This window comes from Magallana gigas, chromosome 8, assembly GCF_963853765.1.
Source record: "Magallana gigas chromosome 8, xbMagGiga1.1, whole genome shotgun sequence".
Taxonomy (NCBI): domain Eukaryota; kingdom Metazoa; phylum Mollusca; class Bivalvia; order Ostreida; family Ostreidae; genus Magallana; species Magallana gigas.
Genome location: NC_088860.1, coordinates 28430575 through 28458481, shown reverse-complemented (window position 1 = coordinate 28458481; position 27907 = coordinate 28430575). Strand labels below are relative to the sequence as shown.

At 33.4% G+C, this 27907-nt stretch overlaps 1 protein-coding gene and 1 long non-coding RNA gene across 12 annotated transcripts in view; both read left to right on the top strand.

Moving 5' to 3' along the window:
* The window catches only part of LOC105343840 (growth hormone-regulated TBC protein 1-A), a 199671-nt gene that overhangs the window by 149260 nt on the left and 22504 nt on the right, over window positions 1-27907 (top strand). For 10 of the 11 annotated variants that reach the window (XM_066069731.1, XM_066069737.1, XM_066069738.1 and 7 more), the window contains 2 exons: window positions 5778-5896; window positions 9941-10037. The exons of the other annotated variant lie outside the window; for it this stretch is intronic. In XM_066069731.1, the coding sequence (XP_065925803.1) occupies window positions 5778-5896; window positions 9941-10037 (216 nt within the window). The remainder of the gene's footprint in view (window positions 1-5777; window positions 5897-9940; window positions 10038-27907) is intronic. 11 annotated transcript variants of the gene reach the window in all.
* Window positions 25436-27645, top strand: LOC136270868 (uncharacterized). The gene is made up of 3 exons (XR_010708746.1): window positions 25436-26469; window positions 26862-26961; window positions 27350-27645. It is a non-coding gene; the product is annotated as an uncharacterized lncRNA (long non-coding RNA).

Sequence of the window (27907 nt, the reverse complement as noted above, 5' to 3'; positions counted from 1 at the left end):
GAGCGAGTTAAGTAAGGTTTTCCCAAGCCTCGCTTTGAACAAAAACACGATGGCTATTGTTAGAAATGAAATATGATTGGTCAATTGGTGTTTTCGGAAGGTTTCTAGAGTTTTCCATAGTTTAAAATAAAGGCTTTAAAGCGGTAAACTTTTGATGGATTTAGTCCTGCAGTACATAACTTAGGAGATTTTAATTTATTGATTTATGTGTCTTTAATGGACTTTGTGCCAAAAAATGACAGAGAATTTGCTACAACTGCCGCAACATTGTGATTTTTTAATGTTCCATAACACGTGTTGAAGATCCGTCTGCTTCATTTAAAAGTGCGTAGTCATTAGGCGGAAATGACGTTATAGAATCAAACAACACAGTGACAAAATATTCTGATAAATTGGGACTTTTCGATTTGGTTTGATATGAACTTTTATAAAACATACAAAACATTAATTGATTATAATGAATTAGTTCTTTTTAATTAGACTGAATTTAAGGTACTAACGATGTCATTGATAAATATTCAGAATCTAGCCACAAGAATTAAAGGAACGTACAAGTTGTTTAGTACGCAGCTTACACAAGTCGTGTCCGTATGATTTTAACCCCCTCATGTTTTAAAGGGGCATGGTCACGATTTTGTTCAAAAATTATTTTTTTCGATTTTAATGTTTATAATGTTTAGTAAGGTGTTTTTAATAGGCAATCAAAATTTGAATGACATTTGTTGAGTTATAAGCGAGTTACAGATCTTACAAATCCTCGCTATATTGTAAACAAAGCTTTTGTTTACATTTTGAATGTTGAAGTGAAAATTCCAGTTTTAGACCTAAAATGAATCTGTTAATCGGTAAGAACTGTTTATTTATGCTTAAAATTAATAAGAATTTTTACAAATCATCTTGAAAAGGAATTTTTACTGGTATATTGAACCTATGTAAACAAAAACAAGGCACGATCCTTGTTTACATGACAAAGAATTGTGAGCCCTGTATCTCGCTTAAAACTCATCGACGGCCACCCAAATTTCACTTTATCATTAGAAATAAATTCATAAAGCATTGTAAATAATAAAAATAGGAAAGATATAGGTAGATATTAAGTATAATTACATGCAGCGCTGTTGCAGCATATACTGCCTTAGCAGTATCTGCTGCAATTCTGTAAGGGATATGAATTCCATATTCTTTAAGAGACAGTACCTAGCTAGAGGTTAAAATCTTTACATAGGTCATTTATATTAACTTATTTCATATTGAAGATATAATTATCAAATTTAGAAAAGATTGCAAGTTTTTAAATTAGTTTACTTAAAACTAATTAATTCATGCAGAGTTTGGTAATACAGTGTATTAATATATCAAAATGGACGTGTTATGAAGGATTAGCATTTTGATTTTTGCATGTATAAATACCACATACCAGGAAAGTCATAGATATTGATTTAAGAATTTTCAAAGGAAGGAATGTTGATGTTCAAAGACATCAGACAAATTATACCTGACATCCTTCTGTACACAAGTGAATACTATTTCTTTTACTGATAATATCTAAGTTTCAAAGAAAACTTAACTTATCTTAATATAAAGCTATATGAGCTAGACAAAATAGGACATGCATGTATATATAAATATGATTTTAGTTTATAAAAGAATGATTGACATATAGGTAATTCATGAAGAGTAAATATTTTTCTGACCAGAGGGTCATTGTACCTTAGTTATGTTGCAAAACTTAATCATACATGAATATGATACTTTATATTCAAGGAAGAAAACATTTGTTTTCTACATTACATTGGAAGCTAGAATATCATACATTTAATTACATTATAGCTGTATTATATGTGTATATGTATCCTATATATCAGACAGTAAAATCTGACATTTCAATGAATGCAATTCATTCTTCTTTCTATTAACATCTTACAGACAGAAAATTAGATATAGTTTTGGATTTTACAAACAATGTATTTTATTTATATCACAGAGAAATGAGGCAGAATGGTTTTAAAACATTATTTTCTGAGAAAACATTAATCATGCAACCACAATATGGACAATATTTATAGAAATTGGTGGGGAAAATAATGGGTACATTTGATGTGTTTTGTGGCTAAGATGATCGAGCAATTTTGTGTTTCCACATGATGAAACCAAAGTTGATTTATTAAAATGGTCTATGTTAATTTATTTAAATCATTGATTGAAAATCTTCTCTATTTGGAAGGATTTTTATTTTATTGTCAAATACTTTGAAGATGCTACTTGATACTTCGATATGCCGAAGGCTGGATGAAAAGAATGTCCCCCTCATCCAAGCATTCCCCCGGATGTGATGGATGAGGGGCAAATTTCTTGGAAGATAGTCTGAGGCTGAGGAGTATCAAGGTTCCCTCCTTGTATGGGTTTTGAGAATTGTTTATCCCACCTCAAATAAAAATACATATTTGACAATAAATCTGCTTTAAAATTATGAGTGTTTATCACAATGGACGCACTATTTATACGGTATGTGACGTCACTTCCAGGTAGGTTTTTAGCTTTTTAGCTCACCGAGACGAAGTCAAGGAGAGCTTATGCTATACCCTCGGCGTCGGCGTCGGCGTCGGCGTCCGGACCTGGTTAAAGTTTTTGTTGCAGGTCCTGTATCTAAGCTATTACTTGTCCTATCTTCACCAAACTTGCATGGGTGATGCATCTGGACCTACTTATGGACTTGAAAGACTTGGATGCTGAATCTGGGTCCTAAATTTCAGATGCTGGAGGAGGTTAAGGTTGTTGGACCAGGTTAAAGTTTTTGTTGCAGGTGCCCTTTTATAGCAATATCTTAGTTACTGCTGGTCCGTACATCACCAAACTTGCATGGATGGTGTGCCTTATGATACTGATGCACCAGACAGGCTTGAGTGCTGAATCTGAGCTATAGGTTTCGGATGCTGGAGGAGGTTAAGGTTTTTGGAGCAGGTTAAAGTTTTTGTTGTGGGTGCCCATTGATAGCAATATCTAAGTTACTACTGGTCCTAACTTCACCAAACTTGTATGGATGATGCATCTTATGATACTGATGCACCTGACAAGCTTGAATGCTGAATCTGAGCAATAGGTTTCGGATGCTGGAAGAGGTTAAGGTTTTTAGAGCTGGTTAAAGTTTTTGTTGCAGGTGCCCTCTGATGATTATATCTTAGTTACTACTGGTCCTTACTTCACCAAACTTGTATGGATGGTGCGTCTTATGATACTGATGCACCTGACAAGCTTGAATGCTGAATCTGAGCAATAGGTTTCGGATGCTGGAGGAGGTTAAGGTTTTAAGAGCTGGTTAAATAAAGTTTTTGAAACAGGTGCCCTCTGATGATGATATCTTAGTTATTACTTGTCCTTACTTCACCAGACTTCCATGGATGGTGTGTCTTATGATACTGATGCACCTGACAGGCTTGAATGCTGAGTCTGGTTTCGGATGCTGGATAAAGTTAAGTTTTTAGGAACATGTCACATGTTTAATAGATGATAGTACTATATCAAACTTGCATAGTTGATTTAACTGTAATATGAATGAATCGCAGAGGTAGCTTCAGATGCAGAGCTTGATCTCCATTATCAAGGATGCTTAAAAAATAAATCTTAGTTATTACAGGTCCTAACTTCACCAAACTTGAATGGATGGTGTGTCTTATGATACAGATGCACCTGACAGGCATGGATGCTGAATCTGAGCCATAGGTTGCGGATGCTGGAGGAAGTTAAGGTTTTAATTGCTAGTGCCCTCTGATGATGATATCTTAGTTATTACTGGTCCAAGCTTCACCAAACTTGCATGGATGATGCGTGTTATGATACCAATGCACCTGATGGGCTTGAATGCTGAATCTGAGCCATAGGTTTCGGATGCTGGATGAGGTTTAGTTTTTTGGAACAGGTCACATGTTTTATAGATGATAGCTTGCATAGTTGATTTAACTTTATTATAAATTAAATGCAGAGGTTGCTTTATATGCAGAGCCTGATCTCCATTATCAAGGATGCTAAAGAAATCTCCACCTCACTCAAACCAGCTCGATAGATAGATGTGTTTGTTGATAAATGATATAACATGATTCCTATGATATAGAATTGTATGATATGAAACAATATTGTTTGATATGATACAATATGATATCATATGTTATATTATAAAAAGTTATACCATACGATATGATATTGTATCAATTTTTTGGATATTTTATGATATGATATTGTATCATGATACTGTTATGTATAGTATTGTATATTATGATACAATATTGTATAATATTATATTGTGTTTTTAATTTATTATTTTATCACATGATACAATTACATAAGATATTGCAAAATATTATATTGTATCCTATGATACAATATTGTATATTCTATAATATTGTATCATACAATATTGTATAATATGATATTGGTTTCAGTAATATAGAATTATATCACATGAAATTGTATTATATGATATTGTAATATTATATAATATTGTATCATACGATATTGTATGATATGATATTGGTTTATATGATATATTATCTTATCACATGAAATTGTATTATATGATATTGTAATATATATTATTGTGTCATATGATACAATATGTATAATATAATAATGTATTTTATAATATTTTGCTTTATCACATAATATTGTATCATTTGATAAGATACAATGTTGGAATCAAATTATATTGTATTATATGATATAATATCATATAATGTATCAAATATGTTTCAGTGTCATTCAATACAATATCATACTATATTATACAATATAATATGTTTCAATGTTATGATGTATTATGTAATATGATATTGTAATATAATACTATATTGTATTATATTTTATGATATTGTATTATGTGATCAAATACAATAAGGTATAACACAATACAATATCATATCATACATTACAATATCATATCTCATTATTGTTTATTACGGTATTTTATTGTTTTATATGATATATATTATAAATATGACATGATACAATATTTAATTTTATATCATTGTATTGATTAACATATGAACATATGATTATCATAAAAAAAATTTATCAGATGATATACGATATTTTGTCCAAACAGAATCCATGAATATCCAAGATCATAAAGTATGATTTTCATATAAAATGATAAAGGTGGTCTTATGAAGGTGATGTCTCATAATGGTGATGCTCCGTCTCGGTGAGCTTAGTAATCTATGATTACCTATGTTTTTGAAGGGCGATCCCGAGCATCATGAATAGCCAGAAAATAATGCTACTTGATACTCCTCAGCCTCAGGCTGTCTTCCAAGAATGCCCCTCATCCATCACATCCTGGGGAATGCTTGGATGAGGGGGACATTTTTTACCAATACCAATTATTTGACCCCCAGGACTACCAGAGAATTTATGAAACTTTTTTACAAAACAACTTGACACCCCAAATCAAGAGTTTAGTTTGCTGATTTATAAGATGTGCAGTTTGAGAAAGTAAAACATGACAGACAGATGGACAGAACAGGGTAACAACAATATACTCAAACTTTCTTTAGAAAGTGCAGGTATAATAATTCTAAATTGCTTCATATATACCATTGCTTGTTAAAAAATGTTTACATCACATTCTATTACTTAATATTTTTCATCTTATCTGGAACAGTTTTAGGGAAAATAGCTACATAACAAACTGCTACACCTTCTTTGTAGCATAAAAAATTTCCTTTGAATATTTCCAAAAGTTTACATGTATGAATATGATTTAGATTAGTTTAATTCTATTTTAGACCTGCACAGGACATTCCCAGAGAACATTTTCTTCTCTTCAGAGGATGGTTTACAGAGGCCATTGAGAAATGTACTGGTTGCTGCATCCCTTTACAATCCTGACAAAGGTTATAGTCAGGTAATTTAAGCATGCTCTCATGAAAGAGATGATAATATACATGTAGATCATGGGCTGTAGTGTACTTATTTTACCTAATGAGTATGGGAACTTGATGCTAAGTGGCACAAATAACTGAATTGGAATTTGAATGAAAAATTTGTTTTATTAGCTCACCTGACCCAAATGTTCAATTGAACTTTTCTAATCACAATTTGTCCTTCAACCATTTGTCTGTTTTTTAGTTAGCTCATTCATCAGTGTGTAAAATTTTAACATCTTTAGAACCACTGGACCAAATTTAATCAAACTTGGTATAAAACATTCTTATGAGAAGGGGATTCACAACGCTAAACCCTCTTCAACAACTTTCAGAAATGCCAATATTTACATCAAAATCTTCTACTCTACATATAGTGAATAATCTAAATTGTTTAAACTGTGACATCTGACATAAATATTGTGGCCACAGGAGGGGTTCAAAGTTCAACATAGAAATATGCAGGGAAGCATGCTTAAAATCTTCTTAAGAACTAGTGTAACAATGCTACAATCTGTGATATTTAACTAAGCAAGCATCATCAGATAGGATAGCTAGGTTCTATATTGTTCAAACTGTGATCCCCGGCCACTGCAAGGGCCCCTGGAGGGGTTCAAAGTTTAACAAAAGAAACAAATGGATGAAATTTTTAACAGTCTTTCTCTGAAAAACCAGTTTTTGATTTTACTATACAAGCATCATCAGATAGTGTTGATTGTTTGTTTCATCCAAATCAAAGACCCCAGAAAGGTTTTAAGTTCAACATAGAAATGTTTGGGGAAACATGTTTGAAAAATCTTCTTCCAGAGAACTACAATTTGGGATATTAGTATGCCACCATCCTCAGATAAGGTAGATTCTAAAATGTTTGAATGGTGACCCTTTGATAGTTTAATGTTTCCCTCATTGCAATTTTGCAGGAGTTGCTGCCTTTGTAGCTCAATATGCCAAAATGTGCTTATTTTGAAGCCTCCTAAAATTCGTTTTGTCATATTGCTTTGATTTACTCAAGTATTATATGGTTTTCTTTTAAGTTACATTAGGCGAGAGAAATTTAATTTTTAGTTTTATGGATTTTGTTGTAAAAAATTTGGGTCGGAGGAGGGGAAAAAAAAACAAACAAGCAAACAGTGGGCAAACTTTTATTAATCAAAATTACATATTATTTGCTTGAACTTATAATATTAAGTTTAATTTGTCCACTATCCACTGTGTACTTTGTGTTTGTTTCAAGATCATTGGTATTGACCTTACTAAACTTGTTCAGGATAACATTTTCTTTGCTTTTCATAAAAACTTTTAAGCCAAACCATGCATGGCTGACCTCCATCTTAAATACTCCATGTTATAGAGACGCGCTTACACTTGATTTTAAAATCTCCCTTTGTCAAACGTTTTGCAGATTTGAAATAAAATAAAGTAATTTTAAAACCATGATCGGTCAAACTTGAAAATTCTGGAAAATTTTTGGAAGATACGAATGTTTTTACATTTTTTTTTTTTTACAAAATCTTTGTAGGGTCGGCGGATCCGTAAAACTAAAAATTAAATTTCTCTCGTCTTATTAATATTAGGCAATCTCAAATTTTGGGAAAAAAGATGCCTTTTTCAAATTGGGAATGGGGCCTAATATCAGCTCCAATTATAGAGGATTGAGAGGCCTGTAGGAAAATGGTTGGACACAGTAGATACAAGAACGAACAAAAAAATCAAGCATCATATTAATGTGAATGTGTATATTCCTGCGCGGGATATCATCCAGTACTGTATAATTATATGATTGTTTGTTAGTTTGTTGTTTGCTAGTTTGTTTGGGAGCGTGTTTGGACTGAGGCAAGTAAAAAACAATATCAGTAGTAAATTACCTGAAGATTATCATGGTACTATTTTTTCCATAGGATTTTGCTATTTTGGAGTACCGGTAGTTTATCAAAATATGAAATTATGTGTTTTTTTATTAATTGTACAATCCTTGGTGACTTAGTAAAGTTCTAAAGTAATTCAAGATCAGTAAAGTTAGTTATTGAATGTATATATAAAGACAGTAAAACAACCAAATATTAATTAGGAAATGAGTTGTAACAGTTGTGAATCTATTCAATATTTTTCAAATGCATAGCTACAGATTTCGGTCAAACTTAAAAGGATCTATTGCGATTGCGATCTCTATAACAATTGAATTGACCTATAGAGGTGATAGATTTACCGGGAAAAATTACTTCTGAAAACCAAAGTGTATCGGTTTTTCAAGTTACGAATAAAATAATCACCTAGTAATTTGTGAGTTAATTTGCTTAGGTTTCCTTCTTAAGAATAAAGTAATAATCAACAAATGCAACAAAGCTGGCCTTCAACTGCGAATATAACATGCAGTTGTCAGAAGATTTTCCTAGGGCTTGGTTATTTGATTGTAGAACAACTAACAAAGAATGAAAATACAAAATCAACCTATAATTACCTATCCATAGACTGTGGGTTTCAGCAAACAATTCTGTTTGCTACCACTGTGCTACACAACCACTATCAATTCACCAATACATGGTCAGCCGAAAGTCACTTAGACACAAAGACACTATCAAGTCACCAAGACACAAGTTACGAAGAAGCAGAGTTAGAACTGAGTGGTCTAACTAACAATTCTGTTGCTTTCCGATACACCTCAAATCCTTGCATATTCTGTAGAACTCTTACCGAAGAGTTTCACCAGAAGACTCGTTAGTCCTTCACTTACAGAAGACTGACTAAGAATGATATGGCTGTATACATACCCAGCAAGTTCTCACTAATTGGTCTAATCATGTATCATTTCTATTGGGTATACTGATTATCATTGATTGGTAAAAAATAGAGGCATCTGATTGGTTAAACACCTGATACATTTCAATTCGGAAGTAAAATCATTACAAAAATTTTTTTTCGTTATTTTCTATCTTACATATTTATAAATTTTTCAAATTTGAATTTTGAATCTATCATATTGCTCTTGCAATTTCATTATTATCTCGGTATTCAGGACTGGCCTGCCCCGAATAAGATATTATGATAGGTTTTGTTCAAAGGAATAAATTAAAATTGAATTTTTTTAGGGGCACCCTGGCCCTGGGGCCAAATTTTGCAAAAAACCAACAAAAGTTTCGGAAAAAGTGATTTCTATCATGATAGTGGTCTTTATTTACTCTGAGGAGTGTAATTAAGTTCTGGATGGCTCAGTAGGTTAAACCGGTAGCTATGTAACGTGATGTTTTTTGTGCCCTGGTTGGATTCCATCTTTGGGCATTACTTTTTCTTTTTAGCTCACCTGAGCTGAAAGCTCAAGTGAGCTATTCTGATCACATTTTGTCTGTCGTCCGTCTCTCCGTCTGTCCGTCCGTCTGTTCGTAAACTTTTCACATTTTCAACATCTTCTCAAGAAATCCATCCCCTTGTCATCCCGGCATTAGGTAAGCCCCTTTATTCGAAGGATGCATCTGTTAATACGGAGAAGAGTTCAGTTGAATGTACACTAAATGATGATAGTGTTCAAATGCCTGGTAAAAATCCTTCTACATCAAAAAACACCATTCTTCCTGTTATTTCTATTGAAAAACTAAGGCGAAGTGCATTATTTGTAGCAAAGAGTTGCAGGGTTTGCGTCCTATGAAATCACGTCATGCAAGACTTTCGATAGTTTCTAATATGTCCCTGACTGCAAATAAACACATAAAAAGAATATGTTCCTTATTATAGAAAGTAAACGGAAAATATAAAATTTAATAAAAACAATAACTGAAAAAAAATGACTGTGAAACTTTTTTTTTAATCACTATACATTTTGAGAGCTAGAACTGAAGAGTTTACTGTGTATGGCCTAAATTCAAGAAGTGGTACGTAAATCGATATGTTTTTTGTAAAGACAGAAACCAATACCAGCCCTATAGGTCAATTCAATTGTTAGTCACAATAGGTTACAAAGCTTAAACTGAACTTTGTAAGATTAATTGCTCTTCTGATTACCGTACAATTTATCAATTAAATTCATTTTTCAGGGACTTAACTTCATCGCTGGGTTGCTTCTGTTAATTGTTAAGGATGAAGAGAATGTGTTTTGGTTGATGGACAGCTTGATGAACAATATATTACCAGGTCAGTCAAAACGACAAGTACAGTTTGTCATCAACACAGGTCTTTTCCTTAAAACAATGGAGCTTTTGATACCACAGAATTTCTTGAAAACAATCCAAAATGTTTTGTTACAATATTATTAACTATGTGTATATTATAAAAATTTATTGTCAATTAGGCGAACGTTTTTTTTATTAGTGGGATTACGGATCCGCCGACCGAATTTATTTTACTTTTAGAAAAAAAATAAAATGCACTTTTTCCAATTTTATTTTTACTGACCGACATAAATTAAAAGAAATACAAAAAATAAAATGACTGGTGAAAAATATCAATAAAAACCACATAAATTGGTTTCATTCACGAAAAAAATACCTAAACTTTTACACTTTCAGTTTTAAAATTGATCGGGTTTGGAATACGGAGTTCTCTATCACACAGGTGCCATGTTGTCTAACGATGGTTTGTGTTCTATCATTTAAATGGCATACTACCTGTCATTTGCAAAAAATGACATTAAACTGTCGTTTAAGACCTTGAATCAGTGTTGTCCGACACATACTGTGGGGCAAGCGGTGTCAGAAGTTCTTGAAAGTGAAAGAACCCACATATTATGTTTCAAAGTTTTCAAAGTAAATCAAAGTAAATCGTGTGTCAATAAAGGTGTGAGACCTGCGGTTCAGAATGCCCTGAAAGTGGCCCAAAGACACACTTACGCATGTGTACATGGAATAGTAAAAAAAAAAATCAAACAAAACATAAGACTTATTTTATTTTTTTGAAGTTTGCCAGGGGTTTTTTTTCTTTTTTTTTTTTCGACCTACCACCCAATTTTTTAACTAAAAAATGCGTAATCCAATTTAAAAAAAAAATTCGCCTTAGAAACTAGTGCAGGTTTTGACACTAAGGCACGTCCGACCAACTTTGTCTGGTTAAAATGTCTGTGTACTAGCCCGACTGGTCATGTGAAAAAAAAATAAATGTTCTCAAAAATTTTCTGTAATTAAGATAAAAAAGAAATAAAAGCATGTCTTTTTCATAACAGGCATAATTTCTACAAACAGTAATTTAAGTACAACCTAAGGACTAACCTAAAGGATGAAGTGGGGGAAACACTTTTTGATCGGTAACTTCGCCAGAATTTTCTCTGAACAAAAAGTTCAATTCACCCTGTATACGGAGTTCTTAATCGTCGGCAATAAAATGATAATGATTTAATTCTAAAGACGTCTTCACAAACTCAGTTTATGCCTCTTGTCTTTAGGGGTTATAAATACGGGTGATGCAACAACATGCTGTACAAAACGATGTCTATAACAGTGAATTTGATGGTAACTTGTAATTAGCAAATAACACTGCCAAATTTATGCTAAAACAATCATACAACCCTTTGTTTACAGTTATAATATCTTTTTAAAAAAATCGAAATCCTCAACATCATGGTTGAGTTGGACTAATGCCACCAAAATACACTATATACAAAACAGAGACTGATTTTATTTGTCATTTTAGTTAACACAATTACAAAACATTTCGTCTATAAAATGTATTAATACATCAAATAATTTCAACGGAAGACCTTTCTATTATTGTGCTGATTAAGATTACTAAGTATTCTTATTTTTATACCCGCACTTTCTAAAGAAAGTTCGGGTATATTGTTGTTACCCTGTTTCGTCCGTCCGTCTGTCCGTCCGTCCGTCTGTCACATTTAACTTTCTCAAACTGCTCTTACATCTTATAAACCAGCAAACTGAACTCTTGGAGTTTGATTTGGGGTATCATGTTGTTTTGTAAAAAGGTTTCAGGAATTCTCTGTTAGTCCTAGGGGTCAAATAATTGGTAAAAAATGACGTTTTTTTACATAAAACCTTTATCCTCGAACTCCTCCTACATTTTCAACAGTAGACAAATCATCTTTTGGAATATGTTTTAGGGTATCCTATGGATGCGCAATAAGGTTTTGAAATTTTCAATTTTGTCCTGGGGGTCATTTAATGGCTGAAAAATGACGTTTTTTTTTAACAAAAAAACTGGTTTCAAAAACATCATTTTTTTTTGGGCAGTAGCCAAATGATCTTCTAGAATATGATTGGGGGTGTCATATTGAGGTGTGATCAGGTTCCAGAATTAGTTATTTTATTAAGGGGATCAGTGGGCAACAAAAAATGCCGTTTTTGTGCAAAAAAAGTATGGTTCCCAGAACTCCTCTTACAACTTTTGGAGTAGCTAAGTCATCTCTTGGGATATAATTGGGGCTGTCCTATAGATGTGCAATAAGGTTTTAAAAATTTAAATTTCATCAAGGGAGTCAAATAGTAGCAGAAAATTGACTTTATCACTGAAAAAAAAAACAGAGATCCAAGAGCTCCTCTTATGATTTAATGGATAGACACATCATATCTTGGGATATGATAGGGACGTTCTAGAGATGTGCAGTAAGGTTTTCAAAATTTAAATTTCAACCAAGGAGTCAAAAAGTAGCAGAAAATTGACGTTTATCACTTAAAAAAAACATAGATCCTAGAACTCCTTTTATGATTTAATGGATAGACACATTATATCTTGGTATATAATAGGAACTGTCCATTAGATGTGCATTACGGTTTTGAAAAATTAAATTTAACCCTGAGGCCCATTACCTACATACCTTTTTATGCCCATTAAGGATCAAGAATATATATGGTTAAGGGGTGGGGATCTCAACCATTTTTCGAGATATTCGTGCACTTCCTGTTCGAGGGGGGTCATGATCACCCCCGGGGCCCATGACCTACAGACCGTTTGATGCCCCTTGACACAAGGAACAAGAAAATATATGGTTTAAGGGTGGGGATCTCAACTGTTTTGAAGATATTAAGGGACTTGCTGTTTGAGGGGGTCAGGACCACCCACAGGGCCCATGACCTACATACAGTGGAAGCAACGTTATTGTTGACAAACGACACGCACGTTTCTGATACACGAACGATCACGCACGATACACGAACGATCACGCACGATACACGGACGATCATTAACTTACTGAATTTTCACGATACACGAACAAAAACGATAAAGCACGCAACTGAACGATTCTACACCATTAAACACGCAAAATCAAAATTATTTTTTAAGATTAGAATTAAGAAAACGTATTGCTTTAATTTGTATTGCTTTATGTTTGTGTTTTATTAAAAAGCGGCATGTACAGTAGCAATGCACTGTTTTATATCTTACGAGTAAACAATTTAAACATCCATACAAAAAAAAATATATGATTCAAACACAAATTAATTTTTTTTGTCTCCATAACGAATAATAACTTAAGTGTAAATGAAATGAAGATAATGCATTAACTATACGAAATTATTTACATACGGGTTGACTGTTTATGTAATCCAGTTCCCTTACGTACGATTTGATTATGCGGGATAGAGGTAAATTTGTCACCTTGTTCCATAGAATTTCGATTTACCACATTGAATATTTTCATTATTCACAGTACATATTTTTTTCTAAATTTTAAAGCATCTATAAAAAAAATTATTTCAAACAAATATTCAGATAGGAATGCGTATCGTATTTTCATTTGAAAGAAAAACGTTGGGGATAATCGTTTAGTTTAAAACGGGGAGTGGGTAAGCTTGACTGCTTTCATTCAACGTGCTGCTATTGCTAATATGATTAATATTATGTGTCAAGACACAGTGGATGCTTGATAGAGGCTGACTATAACATTATGCAAAACTAACTCGACCGAACGAAGGATTGAATGAGCTGTGAAAATACTTGATAAATGTATTTAACCATGAAAGAGAGAATGCATGTTAACAACTGTTTATGTTCTTCTATGGAAAAAAGTTTAAAATTCACACTGTTTTACAAAAACTACTTGTCGTTGTTTTAAGAATGAATCCCGACGTTCCGTAAAAAAAGTTACAAAACGAAAAAACCGCACGATCACGCACGAACACGCACGATAAAAAACGCAAACTATTTTTCCTGATACACGCACGATCCCGCACGTTACACGAACGATCACCCACGTTACACGAACTATTTAACACGATTGGCTTGTCAACAATAACGTTGTTACCACTGTATCATTTGATGCCCCTGGACATCAGAAACATGAATATATATGGTTTAGGGGTCATGATTATAACAGTTTCTGAGATATATAGTAATTTCAAAACCCTATATATTGCCAGTAACAGTCAATATATGATTATGCATCATAATGACATTAGAAGATATTTTGTATTTTCCTGATCGCTTCATGACCAGAACAGTCCCATAAGGTCATGTATTCATTATAATACATTAAGAAAGAAATACTCCTTCCTTCCTATTATAACTCATATAAAAATGATATCGCATAGCCCCCTAACTCCGTCACTTTCGGGAAACTCCTTGCCGTTTGAAATCAAGTACGATTATGACGTCAATTTTTACATGTCAAAAATCTTTAATCAAATGTCAACAATTTGAAACTGTTAAATTTAAGAATGTGTCAAAAAATAACAGAATTAAACCTTGTTCATTTTATGCACCATTAATTGTGTGAAATCAGCTAAAACTTTTTCACGGGTGCACTAAAATATCGATATTTCTGACATGCAGGCCCATTCGATCATTTACGGTGGTCAGAGATGTCAAGATGAAACATATCACATGTAATACATTTTTGATTAAGGTAATTAACACATTTTTTTCAATCGGCAATAGCCTTTATGCATTATTCTTGATGATAACGTCGAATCGCTCATGCCGTAACTTTTGCCTTATACAGGGTATAGATATATCCGGTATATCGCTATTTAGAATATGAAACATTTCTAAAAATGTAATAAATAAATAATATAATAAGTAATATATTAATTAATGATATAAAATATTTGAAATAAGTAAGGACATAAATCAAACGGCACATTCTGAAAAGGCCATTGTGATTGTTGTTACATGGACCCATATTTTATTCTGGCGATCATTTAATTTCGATGAAATTAAATACAATTAAATTGTATGCATCATTTTTACTTACCCATAACTTGGACTAGATACAAATGGAGTTTTAACTAAATTGTTAATGTGTCTTCATTCCCTGCCATATCATAGAGCATGTGGGTGACGGAGTTAGGTTCATAAGATATCATGGACACGCGTGATAAACGTCGTATTCAGAGGGCTTATTTGATTAAAAATAAAAATATTTTTGTTAATAATTTTATAAATTATATTGTTTCAGAGTATATTTAGTGATTGCAAATGATAAAAACCACAAAAAATAATTTACAGAGAAACGCGGGAAGTTTTCTGCTTATGGTGACGGAGTTTGGGTACTCAGGGATAAGTGTCTAGTACACTTACTTATATGTAATACACAAATTTAATAAGAAATTGTTTATACAGGGTCAATATGGGGTCAACTCAATAGTGCAAGTCTGACAAATGAAAAATTTTGCAACTAAAATGACAGAAACTTTACAAATGCGATAGGATAGGTAACGATGATAAGCTTATTTAAATATTAAAAGATGATGATATGGGAGATCACATTTAGAAAGTGAAAGAAGAACTTTAAAGGGACATGGTCACGATTTTGGTCAAAAATTATTTTTTCGATTTTAATGTTTACAATGCTTCAGTAAGTCATTTTTAATTTTTGCAATTCTTCCCTATGTAAACAAAGCATTTGTTTACATTTTGAATGTTGAAGTGAAAATTCAAGTTTTAGACCTAAAATGAATGTATTAATCATTAGGAACTGTTTATTTATGCTTAAAATGAATGATAAGATAGACAAACCAGCTTGAAAAAGATTTTTACCGGTATATTTGGCATATGAAAACAAAAACAGGGCACGAGCCTTGTTTACATGACGAAGAATTGTGAGCTCTGTATATTGCTTAAAACTCAACGACTGGCACCAAAACTTCATTTGATCATTAGAAATGCATTCCTAAAGCATTGCAAATAATAAAAACAGAAAAATAAAAATTTGACCAAAATCGTGACCATGCCCTTTTAATATGTATGCTGGCATCTCATTATATTGTGCTACTGCTACTACATGTATTATGCTTACCTATATTGGTCAACATCATAATGATAATCCAATTAAAACACAATAATGAATTCCTTTAGCTGATCTTAACTAATCCTTTTCTGCATATGGAAAACGCAGACATGTATGCTTACACGTGAACCCATCTAATAGAAGAGCTGGTTAAAAATAGTACCCACTAATGAGACCTGCAGACCTGTGTTGTGTACGTAACTTAAGACAAAGATCAGTTATTTAATTGTAACATGCATGTATTTTTATGACCTTTTCTTCAAATCCACTTGCACTATTTTATTAGGTAAATAACAGCTTTAAGGTGGTGCAGGACACCTGCATATTGTGATGTATACTTCCTATTGAGATAAACAATAAAGTATATTAAATATTAATTAAATATTTACCCCCCAAATAATGTTACCTAACATTGAAGCGCAATGGGTTAGAGTGTTTACATGTCTGTAAGAGCATTGGGGTCCAAGGTGTATTTTTGGTAATCTTACAATTGATATAAATAAATTTTCATGGGGGGGGGGGGTCTGGACTCCTCACTCCCACCCCCTTCTCTCTGTGCACACGATGGTGTACATGTAGGCACACAGAAGCAATTCTAAAACTGGCAACCGCCACGGGGAGGGGGGATAATTTAATTTTGTTTGTAATAATTATATCGACCGTTATACTTTCTATGACATGAAATGTTAAGATTATTGATTAGCTGAAAATTCACTGCAAACAATTCAACCCCAAATTGCACATAAAGTGCTGCTCATGTGTATTATCATATGGGAAGGGATTTCGTCCTTCAGTTATGAAAATTATAATTTTTAAATGTATTACTGGAGCTTGCATGTGGCCTTCATTTTTAATTAAACTGGTACAAAACAGTGTTATTTTAAGGGGCAAACACTTGGTGCGGGTATATCTGTCTAATGACAGCATCTAGTTCTTTTTCTTTTTTCCTTCCTAGACGCGAACTTTGAGGCTTCATATCGTGCTCATTTCTGAACGGTTTTTCCTCCAATTTTCAGGTTAATCGACTTTACAAAACACTATCTTAAGCAATTCATAAAATTTAGAATTCCCTTTCCGTTAAGGAGTTATTTCCCTTTTAAAACTTTTTAGGGCCTTTGGTTTCCAGACAAAGGCTCCGAGACTATGATAGCAGGGAATGGGAATCCAACGAATTTGAATAACAGAGACATTGTAGTTGTGCACATCGGTTTTTAGCTCACCTGAGCTGAAAGCTCAAGTGAGCTTTTCTGATCACTTTTTGTCCGCGTCCGTCTGTCCGTCCGTCCGTCCATCTGTCTGTCCGTCTGTCTGTAAACTTTTTACATTTTCGACTTCCTCTCCTGAACTACTTAGCCAATTTCAACCAAACTTGGCACAAAGCATCATTGGGTAAATAGGATTCAAGTTTTTTAAAATAAAGGGCCATGCCTTATTGTAAAGGGAAATAATTAAGATTTATTGAAAATTTGGTGATATTTTAAAAAAAATCTTCTTCTCAAAAACCATTTGGCCAGAAAAGCTGATACTTGTGTGGAAGCATCCTCAGAGAGTGTAGATTCAAGTTTGTTCAAATCATGGTCCCCGGGGTAAGGTGGGGCCATAAATGGGGGGTCGAAGTTTTACTTAGGAGTATATAGAGTTTAACTTTCAAAATATATATCTCAAAAACCACATGGCCAAAACAGCTGATATTTGTGTGGAAGCATCCTCAGATAGTGTAGGTTCAAGTTTGTTCAAATCATGGTCCCTGGGGGTAAGGTGGGGCCTCAATGGGTAGTCGAATTTTTACATAGGAGTATATAGAGTTAATCTTTAAAAATCTTATTCTCAAAAACCATTTGACTAGAAAAGCTGAAACTTGTGTGGAAGCATCCTCAGATAGTGTAGATTCAAGTTTGTTCAAATCATGGTCCTCGGGGGTAAGGTGGGGCCTCAATGGGGGGTCGAATTTTTACATAGGAGTATATATAGAGTTAATCTTTAAAAATCTTTTCTCAAAAACCATAAGGCCAAAAAAGCAGCTACTTGTGTGAAATCATCCTCAGAGGGTGTAGATTTAAGTTTGTTCAAATCATGGTCCCTTGGGGTAAGGTGGGGCCACAATGGGGGGGGGTGTCAAATTTTTACATAGCAAAATAAAGAGAAATTTTATTTTTAAACCTTCTACTCAGAACACGACGGGCCAGAAAAGCTGTAACTTGTGTGAAGTATCATCAGGTAGGATAGATTCAAGTTTGGTCATATTATGATCCCCGGGGGTAGGGTAGGGGCACAATTGGGACTGGTTAAATCTTTACAAAGGAATATATTGAGAAAAATCTTTTTCTTAAAAAAAAAATTTTTTCTTAGAAAAGGTGCAACATTAGCGAAAGCAACCTTAGATAGTGCAGATTCAAATTTTTCAAAATCATATTTTTCAGGAGTAGGATGGAGCCACATGGGGTGGAGGGTTCAATTTTACAAAAGAAAACAGTTTAAATTCACCAAAGTTCAAATGTTATAATATATCATGGTTTAACTTATATGCAAGCATTTTGACATATTTTTGATTCTTTGAAATTGTTTAGACTTTGGCCTCTGGACAATTCTTGGGCTGACACAAGTTTGATGTAGGTTTATATCCCAGTTGATTTTGATCTTCTTGAGAACTGTAATGCTCAATATGTGAAATGCCTATACTGTGACAAAAGGGGATCAATGATAAACAGAATAGCCTGAGGAAAAATTGAATTTTTGATATACAGTATCTACATTGTCCATATTTTTTTTTTGTATTTTACTCCGTAAAGCTGATTTTATAATGTCTATTGTTGCTCAGGTGAGTAATGTGGCCCATGGGCCTCTTGTTGTTTTTAGATTATGTTTTTTTTATTTAGGAAAAGGTAGGGGGTCAAAAAACAGGATTTAAAAAAAGTGCGAAAATTTAGACATATTTTCCTTTATATGTTTTAAACGAAAAATATTTAGTTAAGACATGTAGAATAAAAGTTGTGCAGAATATCAAGGGCTTTCATTTGACACCAATAAAAAAGGGCTTGCCCCCTAAATTACGGGCCAATAGCCCCTAAAAGTTTTTGCTTAATAACTCAAAAACGGTTAGGATTTTGATATGGCTGTCGCTGGAAAAGTTGATTGTTTGGATCTCATAAAGGTCGTTACAATGTTATTTTGTAAGTGATTTGTGTTGTATGAGTTTAAAAAACTTAACATGTTAACATGTACCTGTTTTCATCTGACAAATTAACGAAAGTCTTTGTGCGTAAAACTGGCATAAAGTTACCACAGAAAGTATCCTGGTTTATACAGGAGGCATTAATTCATAAGAAATTTTTTTTTAATACATCCTTTTTTTTTAGGAGTTAAAGTCATTGTTGTTAAGTTCTTATATTGCACAATCCTTAAAAACAGGAATTGGAAAAAAAAACTTTTTTTCTATTCTTACTAGTTAAACACAAAATATGGAATTTAAAAAAATCCATGCATTACATTTTAGTTATAAACACCATGCATTTTAAATCTACCTTGAATCAGAGCTGTGTGTGTGTGCGTGTACCATTACGTAAGCTCTCCCTCGCCGGGGGCCGAGAAAATGGGTCACCATGGTCGCGGCTGGACTACCTAATGGTCAGCGGTTATCTAATACACGAGAGTTGCATCTCTCATATATGAGTTTATTTAGCCGCTAACTCAAGAATTGTTATGCCCCCCTTCGAAGAAGGGAGGGCATATTGCTTTGCTGCTGTCTGTCTGTCGGTCGGTCCACCAACAGTTTCCGTTCATTTTCTTGGCAGAGGATGAACATATTGAAATGAAATTTGGTATACAGGTTTATCATGATAATATCTAGGTCAAGTTTGATATTGGGTACGATCGAGCAATTTTCGACAGAGTTATGGCCCTTGGACGTAGAAAAATTCTAGTCTTTTGCAGTTTCCGTTCATTTTCTTCGCAGAGGATGAACATATTGAAATGAAATTTGGTATACAGGTTTATCATGATAATATCTAGGTCAAGTTCGATATTGGGTACGATCGAGCAATTTTCGACAGAGTTATGGCCCTTGGACGTAGAAAAATTCTAGTCTTTTGCAGTTTCCGTTCATTTTCTTCGCAGAGGATGAACATATTGAAATGAAATTTGGTATACAGGTTTATCATGATAATATCTAGGACAAGTTCAATATTGGGTACGATCGAGCAATTTTCGACTGAGTTATGGCCCTTGGACGTAGAAAAATTCTAGTTTTTTGCATTTCCGCTCATTTTCTTCGCAGAGGATGAACATATTGAAATGAAATTTGGTATACAGGTTTATCATGATAATATCTAGGTCAAGTTCGATATTGGGTACGATCGAGCAATTTTCGACAGAGTTATGGCCCTTGGACGTAGAAAAGTTCTAGTTATTTGCAGTTTACGTTCATTTTATTTGTGGATTTTTCCAAGGGAGGGGGGCATAAGTGTTTCATAAACATCTCTTGTTTCAGTTTTGATTACACAAAAAAGTTTTGGATTAAACGATCGGGTGTCAATTAAGAAATCGTTCAGTTAATCAATAAAAGCAGTGTCATTCTCAATCTAAAGCAATAGCAGACAGATCAATTGTTGGTTTTAAGTTTGAAATAAAGAATTTCAATTTCATAGAGTAAGGTCATTATACTGCAAACTTTTCAAATCTTCCTGCGTTCTGAGCTGTGCGTGTCTGTGCCTTGTACCTTGTACCTTTACGTAATCTATCCTTCACCCACTGCCGAGGAGATCAGCCACGGCTGCACTACCTAGCGGTAAGCGGTTACTATCTAATACACAAGATTCGTATACTGCAACGCACACTTACATGCATATGAAGGTGTTTGGGTTTCTATAGCCGTAAATACAAGAACTGTTTTAATTTTTTGTTATAAAAGTTTGTCCATCTTGTATTTATTTCATTAAACATTTGAGTGTAAATGAATATTTATGAACGATATTTCTCCAAATCGGAAATATCGTCTGACATAAATTAATGGTTGGTTTGTTTATCTAAAATATTTTAAAAACTGTACAATTAATGTTTGAAATCTACAACAATTTTGATTTATACGATAGCGTTCAAGGTAGTTTAAAAATCAAATCAAATTATAATCAAAGTTCCATGTTGCATGTTTGCGGTAGGTGCTAGCAAGATAAAAGAATGTCCTGAATTGAGGCATTCGATGATTAAGAATATTCACATGAGTTTTAAACAACCTTAGATTAGATTCTATCGGTCACATATTGATCACTTCTGTAGTTTTTCTACATGGTCGTCCGTTTCATTGTGGAAGCGAACTCGTTGTTGCCCCCCCCCCCCCCCCCCCCCTCTGCCCCGCTGACAGTTGCTCGCGCTGGATTTTTTTTAATTGGCGAAAAGATATCCAGATCTGTCGAAAATCATTTTGTAACATTTTGTTTCAATTTCCCACCTGTTTGTTTATTCGGTCAGTCTGTGTTAATTCAATTGCCACGTGCGACCGAGAATCTTGTGTCGCTTCAGCGCACACAGCTCAGAACATATATACATGTAGCCCCAAGAAATTTGTAATTACTATTTCTGATCTTTTTTTTTTTAAACTAATTTAATATTGTATTGAAAAGAATAAGAAATAAAAATGATTTAAATTTTTGACTCAATATTCGTATACGGGTATATTACCAGCGCTCTGTATGTAATTGCACGACTGTGTATATTGTAGGCAAATCCCTGTGTGTTAATTTCTTCCAAGACTTCTTGTTTTCCGTTAACAGTGGTTTAAATAATTAAAATAATTACTTGTAAAAATAGCTATAATCGGGATTCCAAAGAACTTACTTACTGCAATTCATAGAAATAAACGGTATATTTTCTTTCTATGTTTACATTTAATTTTGTTCAAATAATTAATTAATTTTCTATCGTTTAAATTGTGTGCTTTATCAAATACTGATTCCGATTACCTTGAAGTCATTAATTTTCCATTGGCTATTGACAAAAAAGAGACGCTTGACCATCCAATGAAAACAAATACACAGAGTTTGATTGACAGGTTCAACCAGGTGCAGGTCTCACCCGATGTCAGAGGTTATTTGTGCTGCTTGTACACAGCCAAATGGTCTCAGTAAGACTTAAATTTTTAAAAAATACATGCTTATCAAAACATGATCGTGTAAGTTAAAGTTGATATAGGTTTGTTCCAATAGAAATCATGTTTTGCTAACTGTATTTAATATTTTTCATGTATAGCTAATTTTAATATTGTACCAGTACAAACATCGTATAAAAACGTTATATATACATGTAGTCTGTAACTAGTCGCATTTTCATACATGTACATATCTTTTGTTTGTTAAAAATTAATTCAATGTTGTAAAAAGATAAGTATATCATTTCTTCTAGATTTTTTTCATGAAAATACCTACAAAAGAGTTTTGCCAATCACAAACAGTTTAAAGTAATGTTAAACACGGGCACCATTTTGAAACAATTTAAATTGTCAGAGAGTTCCGAATGAAATCTGATGAACGTTTCACACGGTTCTTGCACGCTTTGCTCGAAACAATTTACACGCTTTGCCCGAAACTCTGCACGCTTTGCCCGAAACTCTGCACGCTTTGCCCGAAACGCTAAACGGTTTACACGAAATGCTTCACGATTCACACTAGGCTAAACGGTTTACTCAAAATGTTTCTCGCAAGTAATTCGCAACTTTTTGGTGTAGCAGTGAGGTTTCAGGGTCTGTAAATTTTGTCAGCACGCAACAGTTCTAAACTTGCACATACATGCAGTCTTAAAAAATTTAGAAAGATTTAAATATAGAAGTTATCTTAGAGAAAAGGTTACGTGTTTAGTAGGCGGGTTCGGTTTAAAAAAAAATACAATTCCTGACATGAATCATGAGTACATACTGTTTATAACAATGCTTGCTACCCTTTGAAAATTTAACTCGCCATTAAACATCTCATTTTTTAAAGAATGTTTGAAACGATTACATAAACTGTGTTCGACAAATAGTTTTCCTAAAACAGTTTCTTCCTTTCTTTTTCAAAACAAGTTTTATATAGTCAGGCTTTCAATCACAACACGTTCTTATAACAAAAAGCAGAACTGAAAGTTTAGTCATTACTATAGCATTAATTGAGTCATGATTTTTTTTAAGTATACAGTCTTATAATTGCAGCGGTGTGTGCATACAAATTGAGTAAATCGCGTTAGCGCATTATGAAAATTTTTATGCAAACATCGCTGCAGTTATGAGACTGTATTCTTTTAAAAATCATGATTTAATGCTTATATTTACATTAGTTTAACTTCATGCTTGTCCGCAAATGTGATTTATACCTTAAAATTCCTATCTTATCCTAAGGGTAAGTTAATATTGATGGAAGAGCCACAGTAACAGCCGCAAGCATGAACTTTGATTTTCGCTTGTGACGTTGCAGTTAACAGCGTTCAACGTTTGTGACGTCATGATAAAACTTGCCATTTTAACCTTTGAGTACCCTGTGTGCATTACAGTGTTGTAACTACCATAGCTTTCAACACACTTTACAAGCAAAAAATATTTGGACTATAAATAAAATCGTTTGACACCAAATCGCATATATTTTCAACTCGCAGCAACAACCACTGGATGAAAAATCAAGTTTCAGCAAAACTGAAACTATATGGAAACCTTGCTGAAACTTGAAGTTGAAGTTTCATGTATAGTTTCTGCAATGCGGAAACCATTATATCGATTCAGCAAGTATCCGTTAGGTTTCAGTCAGCAGAAACTTTAGTCTAAGATTCCTGATGGTTTCCGCAATGCAGAAACTAAATTTGAATCGTGTGAATAGTTGTGTAAATAATTATGGAAATATCAATCAGTTTCAGAACATTTCCGCTAGGTTTCAGTATGCTGAAACTTTAAGTTAAGATTCCTAATGGTTTCCGCAATGCGGAAACTAAATTTGAATCATGTGAAAAGTTGTGTAAATTATTATGGAAATATCAATCAGTTTCAGAACATTTCCGCTAGGTTTCAGTATGCTGAAACTTTAAGATAAGATTCCAAATTGTTTACGCATTGCTGAAACTATTACTAAAATTGATTTGAGTTTAATAGTTATATCATTTATTTTAAACAGGTTTAAGTTTAATTCTAGCCTAATGATAATGAATCCGTACATACTAAAATGTATAGTAAGGTTTCAGCGTGACTGAAACTATATGTATACATGTAACTATCTTCAAATGTGGCAAATAAGGCGATTAAGAACCTTACTAAGTAATTAATTGAATTTGAAAAGAAAAACTGATGTCTGATCTTGTGTAATGCATATGATGAAATCATTAATCTTAGGCACTCGGGCACGTGTATACATGTGTATACATTCTTTGTCCAGGTGACCTCCTCTGTGATTTTCCTGTATATTCTGTGTGGATTGCAGGGTTTTTTCTGTCAGGTGTGAACAAAAGACTGTTACATAACATATACACAGTACGAAGCGTGAGTTTATAACTGGAGCCCGGCGGGAATTTTTTTTATATAATTATTTAGTAAAATAGATTAATATACCTATTTTGTAAGACTCCTTCTTAAATCATTTAGTTATCATTTGAATGAACCTTGAGGTACAGTAACTAATTAAGCAAACAAATTAAGGTAAAGTCGTTGTAAATTTTTACAAATCGTACCAAATATTCGTACAACCTGAAGTTTAGAGCTAATTCATTTCTTTTTTAATACCACGCCAACACATGTACACAGGAATTTTTTTTTTAAATTCTACAGTTGATAATAACAAGTAAAACCCACTTGGAGTTTGAGTCTAATATAATAATTGTTTAATTATTCACATGCATTTCAGACTTTACTGCATGTATGACTGTATCATGATTCACTGGCGTCGGAAGCAAATTGAAAGTGGGGGGGGGGGGGGGCTAGACTAATCCTCAGAAATATTGAGGAAAAACCCTAATTCCCAAAATCATGAAAATCCTAATCCGTGGGGGGGGGGGGGGGGGGGGGGGGGTAATACCTATACTATATACTTCCGAAAATAAATTTCCCTACCCAAATTTTTTCCCCCAAATCATGAAATTCCTTATCCGTGTCGGGGGGGGGCTAGTATGCCGATTACTCCAACTTCTCAATCTTTCAAGGTAAATTTAGGAACAATTACATATCCGGCGAGAAAAAGTGGAGGGGGGGGGGGGACTATATGCCTATTGGTTAAGTCTAACTTTGCACTAAGCCCCCCCCCCCGGTTCGACGCCTATGTGATTCGTGCATTTCTATACTTTGTATTACTTTCTGTACTGTAAACACAGATATTGATACATGTTTATGAAACATGCACATGTTTATGTTATAAGATATAATAAGCATTATTTATAATTTTACTGAAGTTATACGTTATATATTACAAAATCAGTTTAAAATCCAGCACTAGCCATGTGGTGCATGTGATTTTAATCCCATTTTTAAAATTTGATTATACATTCGTATACATTTGATGTAGAAAGTATACCAAATGATTAAAATAATATTTTGTTTATATATCAGTCCGACGTGTACGTCTTACTTCCCGGCTTGTTCAACGCGTTTGTATTTTAATTTCATAAGTATTCTTAACGTACTATTCATCGCGTGACCAATCAGAGCACATGTGTAACTGTAAAATAATTGCCATCAATTCATCGTAGTTGTAAATTCACCGTACGGGTGAACGCTGTTAACCGGACCCCGTTAATTGATCGGCATCTAATTATATTTGTGATTTCTGTGTGTTCATGCAGAACCTGCTCTGTGATGAACATAATATTTTCACACCTTTATATTTTGAATAAGAATATGACCGTGCTTAGAATAGGGGTGAAAATTGGACAAGTCAAGACTAACTTGTCAGTAAACTATATATGGCTCTATCATATTTAGTTTGGCAAAATCATCAGTACATGTAAATAAAATATAGTTAAAGACAAAATCTGATACATATGTCTCATTAAAACTTGTTTAATTTCATTAGACATTTGTAAACAAACGGTCGGCCATTTTTTTTTTGGTTAATCACGTGTTACAAATACAATTGTAACAAACACACGCCAATACTTTGTCGTATTTAACCAGGAAATACTGACTCCGACAGTTCTTATTTAAAATAAATATACATGTAAAAAGTATACTAGTCGGTAAAAAATGATAATTTTGATTAAACATTATTCATTTTAAACTATCCCAAGATGCACTTTTCCAAGATTTAGCGGGTTCTGATTGGTCAGTTTTGGCGCACTTTATGATTCCGAGCGAAGGTTAAAATGGACAAGACGGTGCTCTTGTAAAATGGAGAATTGAGAAGCATTAATAGCCTCTACAACAAGGAGATAATGCAGGAACGAAGAACTCATGTCAAGGTAATTTAATTCACAATATAGATACTCCCAATAACATTTTCAAGGCTCTAATTTATCTCTCATTTGTAAACGAGATCTCGCGCCATCAAATCAAGATGGCGTCATTTTTTCAAACTTGGTTCGGCGTTTTAATTTTTATTACCGTATCTCTTTTTAATATACGTTTTGACCAAGTTAACCATTAACCAACTTTATATGCATGATAATCAAGAATATCCAGGGTATACACATATATAATTATATAAACGTCCTTAATATATGAATGCTTGGTTGGTAAACAAGACGAACAATGAATCTTTCGCACATTAAACAATTTACAAACTCTAAATGTAACGAAAAAAATTTATTAATTAAATCCGGAAAATAAAATCTTTCACGTTTTTCTTTTTCAGCATTGACAGCATACAAAGGCAATGTTTCCGGTGATTAGTTGCATCCTCTGTTCGGTGATACGGGTGAATGTTTTGACCAGCTGGACGATGTGAACGCAAGGTATTGCTTTGAAATTGATTATTTTCACCATTAACTTATATATGTGTTGGATGTTTATAATTTACTGTAGTAATGTTTGGGAAATCCAGGTCTAAGTTCTTGAAAAGGAGGTTGATGGGGGGGGGGGATGAAACACACTTATTGTTGATAAGTTTTTCCATTGTTCAACAAACAATTATTGAATCAAAATGAAAATAACATAGCTTCAAACATAAAATGAAACATTTTAGACCAGATACTACTGTAGTCATTATATGACATAGTTTAAACAGCAACTGGCAACTGCATAGTAGCTTCTGTATTCAGAATGCTTTTATTACATGTTAGGCTGAATGACTTATGCTTATTGTTTAAAAATCAAAATGAAACTTTATTATTCATGTTTAAGATAAATAGAACAGACATAAAGTACAGCCCAGTGAAAGGAACAAGTTCAGCGCAAGAAAAAGAATTTTAATGCTACCACTGTCCAGAACTACTAAGTCTGCTGTAGCCATGATGTGATCATATGAGTGCTTTACCGGTCTGGACAATGCTCGAAAGTCCCCCAAAAAGGCCTATTTCCATAAACTACGACTCGGGTTACATCAACAACAGCCAAGGACACTCCTTATTGATTCGAATGGACACATATCTACGACCCGACTAAACCTCTGCAGAACAAGACTTTTTAACTGTAAAGTATTCTCATTTCAAAAAACCTATTAACTATAAAAGTACTTTTTTTATATGATCAAATACCAGTATATTACAATGTCTGTCTGTAAGCTAGAATCTTAGAAAATCACATGGTTTTGACTTATTAAATGATTGTTTAGACCTTGCAGATATTAACTTTCATTTTCTTAAATAATTTGTTATATTTGCAAAAATTGCATAAAATATTAGACTCCATGTAACATATATCCTCACACCTTCAAATTGATAAGTGTTAACTACTTTTTTT